Consider the following 19,414-nt stretch of genomic DNA (forward strand, 5'->3'; position numbering starts at 1 on the left):
CCTCAGTGCAAAGTTATATCAGCTGGTTTAGTCCAGTTGACGCCTATGAAAAGGCAGTGGTGGACAGTAACGGAGTAAATTTACTTGAGCACTGTACTTAAGTACATATCCAGAGGATTTGTACTTTATTTATTAGATTTCTTTGGTACTTATTACTCTTACTTGAATACATTTCCAAGACAAATATTTTTACTTTTACTCGAGTTAATTTCTAGAAAGGCTGAAAAGTACTCGAGTCGTTACCTTCAGCTCTTTTTTCTAAAATACTATTGAATACAAGCTGTGTTTGTCAAAGAAGGAAACCCTAACCCCTAAAAGCAGCACATCAGTGTAGGTGGTTTCAAAGAGTTAATTCTCAGAAACGAGAGTTAAAAGTTAAAATTCATTTAGAAAAAAGTATAGTAATTCATTGATGGGAAAGATAATAAATTTACTCTTACTCTTACTTAAAGTAGATTTAAAAGCATGTACTTTTGGATACTTAAGTACCTTTAGAAGCAAGTACTTTTTTACTCTTACTCGAGTAACATGTCGACTGAGCTACTTTTACTTGTAAGAGGCGTCTCATGACGGGGAAAAGCAAAGAGCTTCTCAAGACCTTCAGAAACTGATGTTGCAGAACAAACCGATGCATCGGCTACAGACGTGTCTGAATGCACCGTTTTATCCGTTAGTGCCGTTAATCTGGAACTAAAAAGAACATTTCACCTTAAACTGTCCACGACCAGGTCCTCACAGAAAACTAAGAAGAGTTACAAGGAGACAGACAGAGCTGTAGACAGACCTGCAATTAGCAGATACAGTAAAAAACAAAAACAATGAGTAATGCATTTAACCGCCATGGCCTCTATGCTGCTCACCATGCAAGTCTATTCAATACTGATTTTCCCCGCCATATATATGTGTGTGTGTGTTTATAAATACGGGTAGTTAGAAACAAGGGCAACAGAAAACAACGATAGACGGTGAAATATGGGAGGAAATCTTACTTTTACTTTTACCTTCGAAAATATCCATATGTAACAGATTCAGAGAAATGCAATAATCTCCATATATGTATAGTAAACAGCAGGGGCCTCTTCAAACTGCCCAAAATGTAAGACTATTTTAGGGACAAGATTTCACTACCTCTGGGAATGTGAAAAGATTCAACGGTTTTGGCAAACTGTATGTTCTGAGGTTAGTGTGATAATTAAACAGCAACTACAGCCTTTTCCAACATTGTGTTTATTGGGATATACAGTATCCCTGAATCAATAAGATCACATAAGAACACTGTACACTTTTTGCTTATGTTGGGCCGAAAGGCTGTAATGACCAAATGGGTAGGAGATGAACCTCCTTCAACACATCTGTGGAAGTCTTTGATATCAGACTATATTTCTCTGGAAAGACTAAGATTTCGTATCATTGGTCAGAATGACCTTTTTACAGCAAAGTTTGACAAAGTGTTAAAGTACCTGGGAACTCAGAATGCAACTGCCTGAAATGTAAGACCTAACTAGGACCTTTGAGATCATTGCTGTGAATATACTCTGGATTTGCTACATACTGTATCTATAATCTGTATGCACTGTACCGGACTGTTATAATTTTGAAAATGTTCAATAAAAAGAAAAAAAAGAAAAAAAGAAACAAGGGCAACAAAGACATTGAACAGATGAGATAGTAATAGTGATAGTAAACTTAATCTCTGTAGAAAAAGAAAAGTTACATAGTGCTTGCACAGAAAAAGAAAAAGAGAAACAACAAACAACAAAACCAGAGAAATAATAAAATCCTGTGACCCCATAATGTTTAAAACAATAACGGAGAACAATATAAGATGGATGCAGCAAAAGTTGCCAAAGGGTTTGAAATGAAAAAAGAAAAAAAAAAGCCGTGGACGGTTCAGACAAAGTGCAACAACTAAATAACAAATACAAACTGAATATAGAAGCAGCTGAGTGGATGAAAGAGCCGGTGTATCGGTCTGTCTCTTACACCGCAGCTCTCCGTCTCCACCTGTGGACTGAACGCTGCACTGATACTGATACCTGCCTGCTCTGCACTGTGTTTTAGTTTTAATCTGAGAGAGTTCGTTTCAGGTCCGAGTCTGAACGGAGTCGGAGCTGCAGCGTCAAACAGCTGCAGAGACAGAGAGAAGAACAGAGAAGCTGCACTGAGACGTTTCTGTTTCATCAGCTGATTCTTCATGTAACTGAAGATTTAACTCATTTACCCTTTAAAAGAAAATAATCTTTGTGCATTTAGACTCAAAATAGACTTAAATAATCAATCAAATAATATCCATTGATTAAATGTAAAATATTTAAATTAATTTATTGTAACAGTGTAATGTAATGTCTCCTCCTTCCTCCTTCTCTTGCTCGTCCTCCTCTTTCTTTCTCCTCTTCCTCTTTCTTCCTCCTCTTCCTCTTCCTTCTCCTCCCCCTTCTGTTCCTCCTCCTCTTTCTTTCTTGTCTTCCTCCTTCTCCTCCTCCTTTCTCCTTCTCTTCCACTTTCTCCTCCCCTTCTTCCTCCTTCTCTTCCTCCTCCTCTTTCTTTCTCGCCTTCCTCCTCTTCCTCTTTCTCTTCCTCCTCCTCCTCTTGTTCGTCTTCCTCTCCTTCTCTTCCTCTTCCTCTTCCTCCTCCTTTCTTTCTCCTCTTCCTCCTCTTTCTTTCTTTCTTCTCCTCCTTCCTCTTTCCTTCTCCTCTTCCTCCTTCTCCTCCTCTTCCTCTCCCTCCTCCTTCTCTTCCTCCTCCTCTTTCTTTCTCCTCTTCCCCCTCTTCCTCCTCTTTCTTTCTTCTCCTCCTCTTCCTCTTTCTTTCTCCTCTTCCTCCTTCTCCTCCTCCTCCTCCTCTTTCTTCCTCTTCCTCTTCCTCCTCTTTCTTTCTTCTCCTCCTCTTCCTCTTCCTGCATTCGGAGCTGCAGAGACAGAGAGAAGCTGCACTGAGACGTTTCTGTTTCATCAGCTGATTCTTCATTTACCTTTTAAAAGATAATAATCATTGTGCATTTAGACTCAAAATAGACTTAAATAATCAATCAAATAATATTGATTGATTAAATGTAAAATATTTCAATTAATTTATTGTAACAGTGGGTGATGTAGGAAAAAATAATATTCACTTTATTAACCTGCTGATTATTGGTGATTGTGAACGCACTGGTTAATTAGTCATTGATAATGGATGGAACTAGTGACCATGGGGGCAATTTCTATCATCAACTCATTGATAATGTATTGTTTTAGTATATTGTTTAATGTACATTCAGGCTTCCCTTTGTTTATTGTCATGAAAAACCTTTGTTTAACATGGGAGCGAGAAGCACGGTGCAAAATAAAAAGGAGACACATTTAAAACAAAACAAAGAAGAGACGGCAGCGGTTTTCTTAAGTAAAATAAGATTGCATTAAAAAATTACGAATTTTCTGTCTTAGTGGGATTCACCTGAATCAATAAAGTTTAATGTAAATGTATTTATTCTCCCTCCTGCTCAGATTTCTGGACGTTTCTCTCGAGTTAATTTCACCTCAGTTAACTTTTTAAATTCTGACCAAACGTCCTCGATCTGGTCTGAAAACGCAGCTTAATTCAGCCACAAAAAAAAAAAAAAAACATTAAGTTTGTTTTTGCTGCAGTGTTTTCAGAGTTTTAACCTCGTCTGTTTGCACATCTGTGACATTATGTAACGTACGGAGCAGTCGGTGTTTTATCTGTGTTTGTAGAGCAGAGACAATGGAGATTAAACCTGTGACCTGTTTTTATTAACGAGGCTCCGTCAGTCAGACAGCGACCGTGTGACCATGTGACCTGCAGAGTGTAATAGAGGGAGAACAGGAGTGTTGATCAATACATGGAGATAAATAATTGCTCTTTATGTCTCTTTACTTTTTTACCTGATTGGAAACAGTTCAACTCCACTCTTCTGATCTGAGTTTTTCTTTTTCAGTCGTATAAATATTTGCAGTTTGCAGGTGAACTACAAACTGTTTTAATGAAGAAATGACTCATAAATATAATGTTAATGTTGTGTTTATTCATTTGTCTCTGTAGGTTTGATCCACACAACACTGTAGAGTCCAGGGATGTCACGATTATTGTCAGAGAAATAATCATGATTATCACGATTATTATATTAAATAATTTGACAACACTATGAATGTGTAAAATCAAATATAGTCAAAATATAATTGCATTACCGAATACCGATTACATAAACAAATTATTATCTATTAAGGACCAATTATTAATCCTTCAGAGGAAATGTTTGAAGTATTCAAATGTTTTTTTTTTCTTACAAATGAGGCACTAACATTTAAATTCCTACCAGTTCAGTGTTATGTTAGGTAAATTGATATTAACATAATTTAAAGCAGATATCAGCTTCACGGCCGTTTCGGCTAATGCTGCGTTCAAGGCAGGCTTTTGAAACCGTAAGTTACAGCTTCAAGTCACAACTACGACTTGGTAGCGTTCCAGGTAACCCGTAGCTCGTGTTTTTACCATCCTGTTGTCTGTGAAAGTTCCCTATAACGGCCACTCGTAACTTCCGACCCGTGAACTCGTACCAGATCGAACTGGTATGACTTCACAGGAAGGAAAAACACAAAGTACGAGTTTCTTTGAACGCACCATGAGTTAGCAGCCCCCGCCCTTGTCAGGCATCAATTGGTCCTCGTGCTACGTCACCACATTCACGCGCATCCCTTGGCTGCACACACAGCCCTTCATGCCGTTCTCTCTCCTCATTGGATAACACTTGTATCCCACAAGGAAAATTTTCTCCTCGGGTTACAGCAGAGCAGAGTGACGGAGAGACTCGTGTTTAGGCTGAAATACTTCATGTAAGTGATTGCTGACGGAAAATAGGACTATTTAGGACTTATATTAACAAAAGCATTCCACTGATATCTGCTTTAACCTGTTACTGTGTATTTACCTTTACTTGGAAAGTGAGTGGTATTTAGGAACCTTTACGATTAAATAATTTTGGCATTTGCTTACCTCACTTTTATCATTAGGACGATTTAAAACCATAACTACATCTTATTTTACCTCTAACTGCTCCTGCTTTTAACTACACTTATGTTTCAATTTATCCTTGTTGTCCGGTATTCTGTTATGCTTATTATGTATGTTTCAAATGTTTTGTCTTCTGTCCTTGTCCATATGTTTTGTGTGTTTCATCTCGGCTATATTGTAAATGAGGTTACTCCTCAATATATCTCTGAGTTTAAAGCAGATATCAGTGGAATGTTTTTGTTAATATAAGTCCTAAATAGTCCTATTTTCCGTCAGCAATCACTTACATGAAGTATTTCAGCCTAAACACGAGTCTCTCCGTCACTCTGCTCTGCTGTAACCCGAGGAGAAAATTTTCCTTGTGGGATACAAGTGTTATCCAATGAGGAGAGAGAACGGCATGAAGGGCTGTGTGTGCAGCCAAGGGATGCGCGTGAATGTGGTGACGTAGCACGAGGACCAATTGATGCCTGACAAGGGCGGGGGCTGCTAACTCATGGTGCGTTCAAAGAAACTCGTACTTTGTGTTTTTCCTTCCTGTGAAGTCATACCAGTTCGATCTGGTACGAGTTCACGGGTCGGAAGTTACGAGTGGCCGTTATAGGGAACTTTCACAGACAACAGGATGGTAAAAACACGAGCTACGGGTTACCTGGAACGCTACCAAGTCGTAGTTGTGACTTGAAGCTGTAACTTACGGTTTCAAAAGCCTGCCTTGAACGCAGCATTAGCCGAAACGGCCGTGAAGCTGATATCTGCTTTAAATAAAGGTTATGAAATGAAATGAAATGAAATACCACGATTAATTGTGAAAACAAGTAATCGTGACATGACATCCTAGGCTAGTAGAGTCCAAATGTTCAATTATTCATTAGACTTTTCACTTCACCTGTTTCTGTTTCTTTTATTCACATTTTCCAACAGTTTCCTTCAGAGCTGCACTGGCGACGTTTTGGATAATTAAAGTTATTTATTGTTAAATGGTAAAATGTTGAACATCTAATGTAATTTGAACCGTATCATTGGGATAAAAGCAAAAAACTGTGTCGTCGTCGTCACATCGGTCACAAACTTTTTTTCAGCCACATTCACACATTTTATTTACTGAAATTGTCCTGATGTGTTGGTCATTTTGTTCAGTTTGGATGTGAAGATGTTTTAATTTTGATGTTTAAGTTTTGATCTCTGAAGCTGAATTTTATTTTACAGATTTATGTTTTAACCTCTTCTTCTTCTTCCTCCTCTTCCTCCCCAGAACCCCGACATGCTGACGAGGAAGATTAAACTGTGTCACATCAACGCCCACATCACATGTCGTCTGTGTGAGGGCTACCTGATCGACGCCACCACCGTCACCGAGTGCTTACACACCTGTAGGTCCTTCGTCCTCCTCCTCTTCCTCCTTCCTCCTCTTCCTCTTCCTCTTCCTCTCCTTCCTCCTTCTCTTCCTCTTCCTCGTCATCCTCCTTCTCCTCCTCATCTCCCTCCTCATCTCCCTTCTCTTCCTCCTCTTCCTCCTTCTCTTCTGCTTTCTCCTCCTCCTTCTCTTCCTCCTCTTTCTCCTTCTCCTCCTCCTCCTCATCTCCCTTCTCTTCCTCCTCTTCCTCCTTCTCTTCTGCCTTCTCTTCCTCTTCCTCCTCCTCCTTTTCTTCCTCCTCTTCCTCTTTCTCTTCCTCTTCCTCTCCTTCCTCCTTCTCTTCCTCTTCCTCCTCATCCTCCTTCTCCTTCTCCTCCTCCTCCTCATCTCCCTCCTCTTCCTCTTCCTCCTTCTCTTCCGCTTTCTCTTCCTCTTCCTCTTCCTCTTCCTCCTCCTCCTTTTCTTCCTCCTCTTCCTTCGTCTCTTTCTCCTCCTCCTCTATCTTTCTCGTCTTCCTCCTCCTCCTTGTCTTCCTCCTTCTCTTCCTCCTCTTCCTTCTCCTACTCCTCCTCTTCCTCCTTCTCATCCTTCTCTTCCTCCTCCCCTTCCTCTTTCCCCTCTTCCCCCTCCTCCTCATCTTCCTCCTCTTTCTCTTTCCCCTCTTCCTCCTCCTCTTCCTTCTCCTCCTTCTTCTCTTCCTCCTCTTTCTCCTCTCACCTCCCTGATCTCTTCCTGTTCTTCTGCATTGTTGTGAATCCTCTTGTTTCCTGCTCAACACACACACACACACACACACACACACACACACACACACACACACACACACACACACACACACACACACACACACACACACACACACACACACACACACACACACACACACACACACACACACACACACACACACACACACATAATATTATTATTATTATTATTATTATTATTAGACCTTTTATTCAACCAGGTGAAAGCCTGAGAGAAAGCTACAGACACATCAGCACATCATGTAAACTGTGTATTTATTAATCAGTTCTATTAAGATATTATTAATAATAATAATATTATTATTAAGATAGTATTAAGATACATCTCTTGTGTCTTTTTGTCCTGATGAGTTTCGTAATAATCCGTCCTCAGCTGCACAAACTCCCTAAAAGACTCATGTTAATAGATGTTTTTATGATGTAAAACCGTCTCGTTCTCAGATCTGTTTTGATTTATTCGTCGTAATTAGAAGCAATTTTCTGCAAGAACGAGTTCATTCTCAGAGTTAAATCTGAATAATCGTCCGTCAACCGAAACAAAACGACAACAAGTTTAAATCATCAACACTGTTATAATAATAATAAGAATCAGGATAAAGGCAGTGGTGATGACTCTGTTCTCATATAAACAATCAGTAATAAATCAGTTTTCTACTGTAAACAAACAAATGGAAACGTTCAAAGCGGAGAAACAAAACTGATTAAAGCCGTTAACGGAGCAAAAGTTTTTTTTCTGAAGCTGTGAATTCATATTATTGAGAATTTGAACATAATTAACAATAGAAAAAAAAAGCTTTTGTTGGTTTTGTGGAGTTTTCTAAAGGAGAACTGTGATTGTGATTGAAGGTCGTCCAGATGTTTTGTGATCGTTGAGTTTTTCAAAGCAGAAGTTACAAAGAGAGAAAAGATGAAGAGGAAACAAACGAAGTTTAACCAGATGATTAAGGTTTTAAATCATGATTTCTGCTTTTCTGTTCCAGCGACGTTTGATAAACAAGCTTTAAAAGAGTCGATGAGTTGTGACGTTAAATTATTTAATCCAAAGTTTTCTATTGTTTTCTGTTGGATTGACATTAATGCAGTTAGTGTTAAGTGTGTGTGTGTGTGTGTGTGTGTGTGTCTCTGTGTGTGTGTGAGCGACACAGCTGTCGACCATCTGAGCTTCACTGAAGCTTTCATCGCTCTTGTGAAACCAGTTCTCGTGCCGAGCTTCCTCTTTGATTCCTCGACCGTCAGGCCACACGACTTCCTGCACCGCCTTTTCTTTTTTAAATCAATTCTCCTTCATTTCAAACGAGACTAAGAAATAGATTTAAGACATAAAATGAAGCAATTAAACAGGAAAAAATGAATTTAGGAAACAGAATAAGAAGAATAATCCATCTCTACATTAAAGGAATAGTTCACCAAAAAAATGAAATTCACACCCTCATGCATGAGTAGTTTTTTATTCCTCAAAGTGCATCTGGAGAACCGGGAGGCTGGTTCGTAGTCCTAAGAAACTTTATGTGAGAGTAATACGTCCATAAAACTACACAAAAACCATTTAATATTCCTCCACACTGCTCGTCCACTGTAATCCAAGTGTCCTGAAGGGATATAGTGCAGAGTTTATTGGAAACAACGTAATTTAGGACATTTTTACAGCCTGAACAGTCCTGTATTGAATTTGCCTGGTGCGCTCTTGCGTCCACGCAAAGCACGCGTGCATAGTGCCTGACACAAACGGGTCCATAAAACTACACAAAAACCTTGAAATATTCCTCCACACTGCTTCTCCACTGCAATCCAAGTGTCCTGAAGGGATATAGTCAGGAGTTTATCTGAAACAACGTCATTTAAGCAAGTCCGGTCACGTCCACGTGCGTCCCGTGAACATGAGAGCGCGCACCAGGCAAATTCAATACAGGACTGTTCAGGCTGTAAAAATGTCCTAAATGACGTCGTTTCCAGTAAACTCTGGACTATATCCCTTCAGGACACTTGGATTGAAGCGGATGAGCAGTGTGGAGGAATATTAAATGGTTTTTGTGTCGGGCCCTATTACTCTCATATAAAGTTTTCGTTGGACTACGAACCGGCCTCCCGGGTCTCCAGATGCACTTTGAGGAATAAAAAAACTACTCCGGAGTATTCATCAGCATGAGGGTGAGTCACTAATGACTGAATTAAATTTTTTGGTGAACTATTCCTTTAACGAACAACTCAATAATAATAATAATAATAATAGTAATAATAATAACCAACACTAAACAACAAAAACCTGACACCAGGTCGACTTTGGAGGTCACGATGACAACGCTCCAACATCAGGCCAGATGTTGTTGGTTCTCTACAGAATCCACAGCTGATATTTAGAGGCTCTTATTGTGAAAATCTTAGCTGTGTGGTTGGTGCTGCAGTCTGATGAAAGAGGCCCGGGGCCGATCTCAGCGCCGCCACCGCCGCCATCATCATCACTGTGGTTTGAGCAGTTTAATCAAAGTCGACGTGTTTGTTTCCTGGAGCGGCTGCACTCGACGTTTTGACCTGGTGAGAAAAATCCCAGAGACGAGGAGGAACGAGTTTGTGTTCCAATCATATTAATGACGTTTTTATTTATATATCAGGAGGTTTTAGAGACAAAACAAAGAAACTCTGACGACTGAGTGAAGGTCGATGCTGCAGGACGGAGAAGATACAGAACAGTGATGTTGGTCTGAACTATGAGACGTGTAAACATCTGTAAATATGAAGAGGAGTTCATCAAACTTGTTTTCTCTGTTTATACTTAATTTATAGTTTCAGTTATTCTCTGAAATACACAGATTACAACCAGTCATCTGCTTTAAAGGTTTATCAGTGTGAATGTGACAGAGCAGGTGAGAGCTAGACTAAACCCGTTTGTTTAAACTAAGAAAAACATCCACTTATGGCCAAATAAGAGCAGGTATAAAGCTGTTCTTACTGAAAAGAAGGATAAATAGAGGACAAATATAAACTTGTTAAACTATAAAACAGAGCAGATGTACTAAAGTGAGTAAAACAATAAATGAAATGTATGATTTTATATTAAATATCCAGTTAAAATGAAGCCAAAATACAGGAGATGAAATGATAAAAGGCTAAAATAGAGGAGATACATTTAAACTACCCAGAAATAAAAGTAGACTATTAAAAGAAAAAGAAACAGCTCTTAAAATGTATGAATAAGTAAAACATAAGAAATAAACATTAAAGCCAGTAAGATAAGATAAGACTTTATATTGATCCCACTTAGGGCAAATTTACTTGTTACAAAGGTGAAAAATAGATTATATATATATATATATATAAAAAAGACTCAATAAAAAAAATTCAGTTTGCCTTCATCAGTGAATATCTGACCTGTGATTGATCTCATTATTGATCAGTTATCAGTGTTTAATGTGATCGTCTCTTATCAAACCACAGAGACGTTCAGTTCACTCAGACGCTGCGGTTCCTGCTGCGTCCACACGGCGGCGCTGCAGCTTCACGCAGACACAGACCAACACATTCACATCACATCAGCGCTGCAGCAAAACACCACACACACACACACACACACACACACACACAGTGACTCAGTCCAGGGTCACGCAGAGGCCGAATGTCCACGCACACACCAGGGTCCATGAACGCAACATCAGCATCATCAGTGTGTTTAGTGAAGTCGTGCAGGTGTTAAAGTTTCTTTGACTGGTTCGACATCAAAACACACACACTCACACACACCTACACACACACAGACACACACAGACCTACACACACACTGACACAGACACACACACACACTCTGTCATTTCTTTTAATCAACGACCATTCAGTGAAACTCAGTCATTTAAAAACTGTCATTGCTGCTGCAATTTTAGGCTTTATGTGCTGCACACCTGTAACTTGGAGATTAACCGTGTGTGTGTCTCTGTGTGTGTTTCTGTGTGTGTGTGTGTGTGTGTGTGTGTGTGTGTGTGTGTGTGTGTGTGTGTTTCTGTGTGTGTGTGTCTGAAGTCTGTAGAAGTTGCCTAGTGAAGTATCTGGAGGAGAACAACACGTGCCCCACGTGTAGGATTGTTATTCATCAGAGCCATCCACTGCAGTACATCGGGTGAGTTGTACACACACACACCTCTTTCTTTCTCCTCTTCCCCCTCTTCCTCCTCTTTCTTTCTTCTCCTCCTCTTCCTCTTTCTTTCTCCTCTTCCTCCTCCTCCTCTTCGTCATCCTCCTCCTCTTCCTCTTCCTCTTTCTTTCTCCTCTTCCTCCTTCTCCTCCTCTTCCTCTTCGTCTTCCTCTCCTTCCTCCTCTTCCTCCTCATCCTCCTCCTCTTCCTTCTCCTCTTTCTTTCTCCTCTTCCTCCTATTTCTTTCTTCTCCTCCTCTTTCTTTCTCCTCTTCCTCCTCCTCCTCATCTTCCTCTTTCTTTCTCCTCTTCCTCCTTCCTCCTTCTCTTGCTCCTCCTCCTCTTTCTTTCTCGTCTTCCTCCTCTTTCTTCCTCCTCTTTCTTCTCTTCCTCTTCTTCCTTCTCCACCTCCTTCTCTTCTTCCTCCTCCTCTTTCTTCCTCTTCTTCCTTCTCCTCCTCTTTCTCCTTAGGGTTATTCCTCCTCTTTCTCTTTCCCCTCTTCCTGCGCCTCCTTTTCTTCCTCTTCCTCCTCTCACCTCCCTGATCTCTTCCTGTTCTTCTGCATTGTTGTGAATCCTCTTGTTTACTGCTCCACACACACACACACACACACACACACACACACACACACACACACACACACACACACACACACACACACACACACACACACACACACACGCTCTCACTCTGGAGCTTATAGCATGAATACATCCAGGTTGTGTCCAGGTCTTTTTACTGTTGCAGCAGCAGAAACATCAGTCTGACGTTGTGCTTCTTCCTCAGTGTTTCTACTATAATGATGCAGTTGATTATAATTATTGATATAATTGATTATAATTATGGTCTGTTGATCATTTGAAATTTTATGTTTTGTTATAAAAAGTGAGAATAAATTCTTAGAATCAGATCAGAAGCTTTTATTGTTTAATTGTTACACGTGCAAAAAATTTAAAGTGCACATAACAAGACGGAGGGATGATGAAATGTGTAAAAAAATAAAAAAAATAAAGTGCAACTAAATATAAATGAAGACAAAGACTTAGTAAAAGTATCCACACAACTCATATGGAGAGCTGTGCAGTGTGTGGACGTTGTTAAGGTTCAGTGAAGTAAAGTTAAAGACGCTGCGACCTGCAAACAGCTGCAGGTCGATCATCACACAGCAACACACCAACGTCTGCTCAGCTCAGCTCAGTTTACTGTTTAAACAACACACACACTGGTGGGAGCTACCTGCTGCATCAGTCTCAACCTGCAACACACACACACACACACACACACACACACACACATGGTCGTCCTCTGTGGGAATCAGCTGTCAGTTCCCAGTAAACAACAACAAACTGCAGGAGGAGCGACGACGTCGAGAAAAGAGGCTCAGGGTCTCTGAACCCGTTTACAACTCAGTTTCTGACGTTAATTGAGAATATATAGAGTTTATGCACTGGTAGAAGTAACATAAAGGTGTGTAGCATTTATTTATTTATTTATTTATTTATTTAACAGGGACAATGCTCAATACATTTATTGTGTCAGATTTAGTTGTAAGCTGCCGTCGCTGGGCACAGACAATAGGAAACAACATGACTTCTAAATGCAATAACATCTGTACATGGTACAATACCCAATTAAAATACAAACAGTTAGTAACACTTTATAATAAGTACACATTAAGTGTTAAGCATTAACAAATACTTAATTCTTCATTTATAACACATGAATACTCATTAGTATGTAGTTTATAAATACAGTTAGTGCTTATCAATGATGAGTAAAACATTTTTAACTGTGTTTATAAACTGCATACTAACAAGTATTCATGTGTTATAAATGATGAACTCAGTATCTAATGCTTAATAGTGTGTACTTATTATATTACCCAAACAGTTCCATATCCTATCATACATTCATAACACCAGTGTGTTAACTGTATTATACTGTGTAATGAAGTTGAGATAAAACCAACTTAACGCTGCTGGTTTTTGACCCTTTATTGCAGCGGTGTCAAACATATGGGATGGATTTGCAAGTGTAAAAAAAAAATACATCAAAGAAGAGAAATAATATTGTTGAAATTGCACATGTTTGTCTTGTGGAATTTCAGCTTGTTCATAATGTTTTGTAAAAGTATAGTTCATGAAATGTAAACATCATAATAACGTATATTTAGGGTTCTCATTATTTAGAGGTTAATGCTATTGGTCCTCTCACTTGAGATCAAATTAGTCTGTCCCAGTTTGACCCCGACTCTCTCTCTCTCTCCATGAGGGAAACAAAAACAAAACCTCCGTCCTCTCGGTTTTATTCCTACGCCCCATAAATTGAGTCTTTATTGTAGATTTTCTGTGTAAAACTGAGTTTATCTTGGAGATATAAAACACAGCTGTGACTCTGTCTGCTGCTACCGTCCAGTCTGTCTTTATACAGCGTTAGGACAACAACAGCAATAATAATTTAATTTTTTATAACACCTTTAAAAAACAAACTTATCAAAAGACAGAATAAGTCACTGAGGCAGAACAAACTAAATACTTCAATATAAATCAGGAAACACATGCACGGCAGCAAACAATAAAAGCAGTGAAGGAGCGATCTGGAGCCGATAAAAAGATAAAATAAAAAGACGACAGCACATAATGGCAGGTCCATAAAAATAAAAATGAGTTTTAAGAGGTTTTTCTTTTTTGATGGGAAAAACGTGGTCTCCTCATGGGTTTTGGTTAAAAAAAAAGGAAGATTTTGATAGAAAATGACAAGAAATACAAAAACACATTTCATGAAGACACTAGATGGACAGCTAGAAAATGTGTTTTATGTTTTTAATTGAGAAACAGTTTCGTATCAGGATTGATTGCCTCAAAAATACAGAAATTTAAATGTAAAAGAAAGTGATTTTAAAGCTTGTCTTTTTAATATTCAACATAAATAAGACCTTTATAATATGAATATCATATATGTAATAGAATTGGTAAAGTTATGATATCTCAGTTAATGCATTGCAACATAAACCATTTAAAAAGTTGCACTTTCACTTGTTTTTATACTTAAATTCACCTTTTTTTCTGTGATTTTCTCGTTGACTGCACAAACAGACCTCAGATATAAAATAAATATAATAATATAATAACAATAAACACTAAGTTATGACGTTATTGTTCATAAATCAGGTCGTCTGGTTGTTAGTGTGTTTTAGTTTGTGTGTTTCAGACTCAGTGTTTTGTGCAGGAAATGCTTCATTTCAAACACATCAGCTCCTCGAGCAGCTGTTTTTATTTTTCGGAGCTGATGGGAAACGTCACAAGCGATTTGGAGGCGACGCTCTCGACAGATGATTCATCGTCTGATCATCAGGACGATTGATCAAAGTCGATTTTAGAGGCTGAACTAATCCCAGCACGAGAGCAGCTTCATGGTTTTAATCTGTTTTTATTCACACATGCGGAAAATAATCACTAGTATTTTCTATTATTTTAGTCATAATCAGACTTAAAATAAACTGGTGGTGCTTGTAAAGAATCCAGTCCTTGAACCCTGGGGGAGGATTTAGCTGATGTGGCTCATGTTTATTTTATTTTTACAAATATAGGAGGTAGATCAATATGCAGTTAATATTTTATGATGACCTCACATACATTTATGTATACATTTTAGATGCTGTAGAGACCAGGAGGCTTAGAGGAGCATGGCTGAAGCTGTTAACATAGACTCTCTTGTGAACGTAATTCATAGTAACTGCATTTGTTCTCTGTAGTTTTTTGTGTTTAGGGTCATTTTACTTCAGATTTACTCGGTTTTCACCAGTTTTATTATCCAGCACAGTTAAGTTTTCCAAACATTGTGTGATATTTTCTCGTGGGTTGAACTGACAAACAGTGGTATCATTTACTTTTGGCAGCTGGACTCGACAGCAGCAGCAGATCCAGATCAATTAATGTGAATGTCTGTAACTGAGCGAGTGAAAAGACTTTGTACATGATTTGCTGCAAAATCTCCAGATTAACAAACTTTTCAGACTTTTTTTTTTTTTTTTTTACTTTTATGTATTAATTTTGACTCGGTTCCCTCTTGGGTATTTTATTTTAAAGATTTATCGGCAAAAAGCGGTCAAAGTTAATGAAATATTGTCTGATGACAAATTTAGACCAATAGAAAAACATCAGACAAATGAAACCTTCATATCTTAACACCTTTTTATTTCTCTTGTTGACCTTCTGCAGGGTCCAAACCCTCAGACTGAGAATCATTACACTCATTTTACTCATCACAGTCAAAGGAAACAACAAAGTTGATCGTTATTCTATATTATTCAATAATTTCCTTTCCTTGGCAGTGGGTTTCTGCTGGATGAAACCCAAAATCTGGTATTTTTTGGTATTATTTTGTCTTTTTCCTGTGAATATTTCTTTAGATTTTTAATATATCGTAGCGTGTAGTGCATTGAACACAGTTGTGTGTCTTTTTTTTTGTTGTATGTTTTGTCACATCATTACCCAACAGACCTCAGTGTCTCCCCCTGTTGTCAGGCTGTAGTACCAGGTCTGTCCACCAGGGGTCAGTGTTTCTCTGTGGTTCAGACTGAGACTCTCCGGCAGGAAAAGAGTCAAACGCTCCACGTTTTGTTTCTTTTTCCTTTTTTTTTCCCGGGGGTTTTTCCTCCACCGCTCTATAACCAACTCTCTGTGTCGTGTCAAAACTCAGCGTCATGGTGACGGACCGGAGCCCACACTGTCACACACCTGCAGCCGCCCGGTTAACTGTGACCGACTCAGCAGGAGGAACATTTATCAGATTTAGAGTTTGTTGTAACACGTTTGGTTTTTTTCTCCATAATTGATAAAGTTTGAAGGTTTGTAAATTCACAAACTGCAAACGGTAACACTTTATAATAAGTACACACTATTAAGCATTAGTTAAGCATTAATAAATACTGAATTCTTCATTTGAATATTCATTAGTGTGTAGTTTTTGAATACACTTAGTGCTTATCAATGATGAGTAAAACATTTTGAACTGTTTTATAAACTACAAACAAAATTTACCTGAGGGTATAAATAAAGTGACCTTTGACCTTTACATACTAATGAGTATTCATGTGTTATAAATGATGAATTCAGTATTTAATGCTTAATAGTGGGTACTTATTATAAAGTGTTACCGTCTCAACTTTAACTGATTATTTCACTTCAACCAAAAATAATTCAAAAATGAGTTACAGGAATTTTATATTTATTCATCACTGTGTGTTTTAAACTTTTTCTTCTTCTTTTTTAAATGTACCATGTGAACTTGTCACAACTCAGCCTTAACTTCAAATTCTTGTTATTGTTCTATATTTGTTTTCCTTCCTTATTCCACTAAGTTCAAACAGACTCTAACGACCTCTGAACACAGTTTGGGAGTAAATTAGTTTGTGCATTGTCCATGTAAATAACTCTACATATTTATAAGAATAAAAAAGGCACAATTAAAAGAGGAGAGTGTGAAAAATCATCTGTAGAAGCTTTGTCCTTTTCTATACTTGTATCTTATCTTACTTTTGTCCTCAGGTTTTGGTTTGGCTGCTTCAGGACCAAGAGTATCAATGATTGATCAGATCTGTTGGCGTGGAGTTCGTATCCGTAACGTCAAATCCAATAAACTAATCAATAACCTAATTATTTTCTTATTCTTTTTCAGCCATGACAGAACAATGCAAGACATTGTCTACAAATTGGTACCGGGACTTCAAGAGGGTGAGTGTGGTGTCATCATCTTATGATCAAATAACCTTAAAGGGATAGTTCAACATTTTGGTAAATTGGCCCATTGCCATAATCCCTATAGTCATAGCAGTAGGTTCGTTACCTTTAATTGTCGGTGCAAGCTATTTTTAGAACGGCGGAGCAGAGCCGTGAGCTGCTCAGAGCTACGCTACGGAGGCTCATGGGATTTCTTGGTTTCCCTCATCAAACCCATCAAATACACAATCCAACAACTCCAAAACGCTCTGGTGGACAAGTTGTGACCTGCACATTCACCACGCTATGAGATAATGATGGAACGTTACGAGACAGAGTTGTTTTAGAGGTAAATACAGAGACTGCTTGATGAAAAACTGTCCCTGAAGGCAACGCGCATCAGCGGTTTTGCATGAATTTACCTCTAAAACAACTCTTGTCTGGTAACGTTCTGTTATTGTCTCATAGCGTGGTGAATGTGCAGGTCACAACTTGTCCACCAGAGCGTTTTGGAGTTGTTGGATTGTGTATTTGATGAGTTTGATGAGGGAAACCAAGAAATCCCATCAGCCTCCGTAGCGTAGCTCTGAGCAGCTTATGGCTCTGCTCCGCCTTTCTAAAAGTAGCTTGCACCGACAAATAAAGATAATGAACCTACTGCTATGACTATAGGGATTATGGCAATGGGCCAGTTTGCCAAAATGTTGAGCTATCCCTTTAAAGTTTCTTTCTTTCCCCTCATGTGTCGACTAATCAGCTTTGAGTCTCTTAAAGAAACTTGTATCTAAATAAAATAAAATAAAATAAAACCATCACACGCCTCGTTAACTGTAACTGACTCGTCCTCCATGTTTCCTCCCGGAGCAGCGGAGATAAAGAAGCAGAGGGAGTTTTATCAGAAGTTGGGGATGGAGGTTCCTGGAGACATTAAAGGAGAACTGTGCAACATGAAGACTCATCTAGATCAGCGCAACGGTACGATCCACCACGCCGCACACGGTTCGTTCCCCTCCGACACCACACACACATTCTCTCACACACACACACACACACACACACACACACACACACACACACACACACACACACACACACACACACACACACACACACACACACACGATGACTGCTGTTGTATGTTGAAAATGTCACACAACCTGGTTACCATGCATCATGCTAAGTCTGTTAGTTCTTCTTCGTCTTCCTCATCCTTCCTAATCCTTCTTGTTCTTTTTCCCCTCCTCCTCCTCTTCTTCTTCATCTTCTTCTCCTTCTTTTCTTCCTCCTCTCTCTCTTCTTCTTTGTTTTTTCTTCTCTTCCTCCTCCTCCTTCATCTTTTTCCCCTTCTCCTACTCTGTCTCCTTCTTCTCTTCCTTCTAGTCCTCCTCCTCTTCCTCCTCCTCTTTCTTCCTCCTCTTTCTTACTTCTCCTCCTCTTTCTCTTTCTTTCACCTCTTCCTCTCCTTCTTCCTTATCTTCCTCCTCCTCTTTCTTTCTTCTCCTCCTCCTCTTTCTTTCTCGTCTTCCTCGTCTTCTTCTTCCTCCTCCTCCTCCTTCATCTCCTTCTCCTTCTTTTCTTCTCCTCCTCCTTCTCCTTCTTCCCCTCCTCCTCTTTCTTCTTCTTCTTCTAACATTTGTTATTGATCTTGTCGTCTTCGCTGCAGCTTTCATCCAGTTTTTCTGTGACACATAACTTGTTCAATACTCCGGCTTGGGACAGTTCACCAAGATAAAACCAAATGTCAGACGATTGGTCTTAGTTTATACATTTATCCAGGGTGCGATTTGCCGGGGGGGGGTGGTCGGGATTTTCCCTCCCTCTGGTTTCGATGCCCCCCCCCTCTGGTCATTTATTATCATCCCCGGGGGGGGATACGTGTTGTCCCCCCCTCTGGTCAGACAGAGCCTACTGATCAAGTCTACATCATTTGAACCGCGAGTCTTCTCATCCCATCTACAGTAGCGCACAGCGTCTCCCAGACCGTCATGTGTAGCCTACTGTAAATTCTCAAAAAAAAGAAAAAAAAAAGGCGAGCCTCGAGATGCCGGTTGCACTGGGTCGCATCTGTCTCCATGTTTGAGCAAATAAAAGCCGGTTTCAATTTAGAAGCCGGGTCTGTTTTCTACAAGTTCTAGTGAATGAACAAAACCTCTCAAAGTGCTTCATTCCTGCTACAGCTCTCAAACAAAAAAAAAGAGAAAGAAAAGTTATTAAATGTTTTCTGGACCTGGTGTGTCCGGTCGAGTTGTTCGGCTAGTTGAGAATTATATTCCTATATTTTCAATTTTCTATATTTCAATAGTTGGACCAGTCCCAGCCTGGTCAGTTGCTACATGAACTGATGAAGCCTCTTGGATGAAGGTGAAACGTCTTCCTAGACAAATAACTAAGTCCAGTTGCTTTCGATTTAACCTCCTTTGAAATACTATGACCTGGGCAA

At 39.2% G+C, this 19,414-nt stretch overlaps 1 protein-coding gene across 2 annotated transcripts in view; it reads left to right on the forward strand.

Annotated features, from left to right (window-relative positions):
• pcgf3 (polycomb group ring finger 3) overlaps window positions 1–19,414 on the forward strand; it is a 77,026-nt gene that overhangs the window by 38,419 nt on the left and 19,193 nt on the right. Inside the window, exons 3-6 of one of the 2 annotated variants that reach the window (XM_083980376.1) lie at window positions 6,266–6,383; window positions 11,143–11,239; window positions 16,934–16,989; window positions 17,842–17,973. In XM_083980376.1, coding sequence (XP_083836502.1) covers window positions 6,266–6,383; window positions 11,143–11,239; window positions 16,934–16,989; window positions 17,842–17,973 — 403 coding nt within the window. The remainder of the gene's footprint in view (window positions 1–6,265; window positions 6,384–11,142; window positions 11,240–16,933; window positions 16,990–17,841; window positions 17,974–19,414) is intronic. The other variant, XM_083980377.1, reaches the window with a different exon arrangement.

The sequence above is a fragment of the Trachurus trachurus genome (genome assembly GCF_905171665.1).
Source record: "Trachurus trachurus genome assembly, chromosome: 10".
Classification (NCBI taxonomy): domain Eukaryota; kingdom Metazoa; phylum Chordata; class Actinopteri; order Carangiformes; family Carangidae; genus Trachurus; species Trachurus trachurus.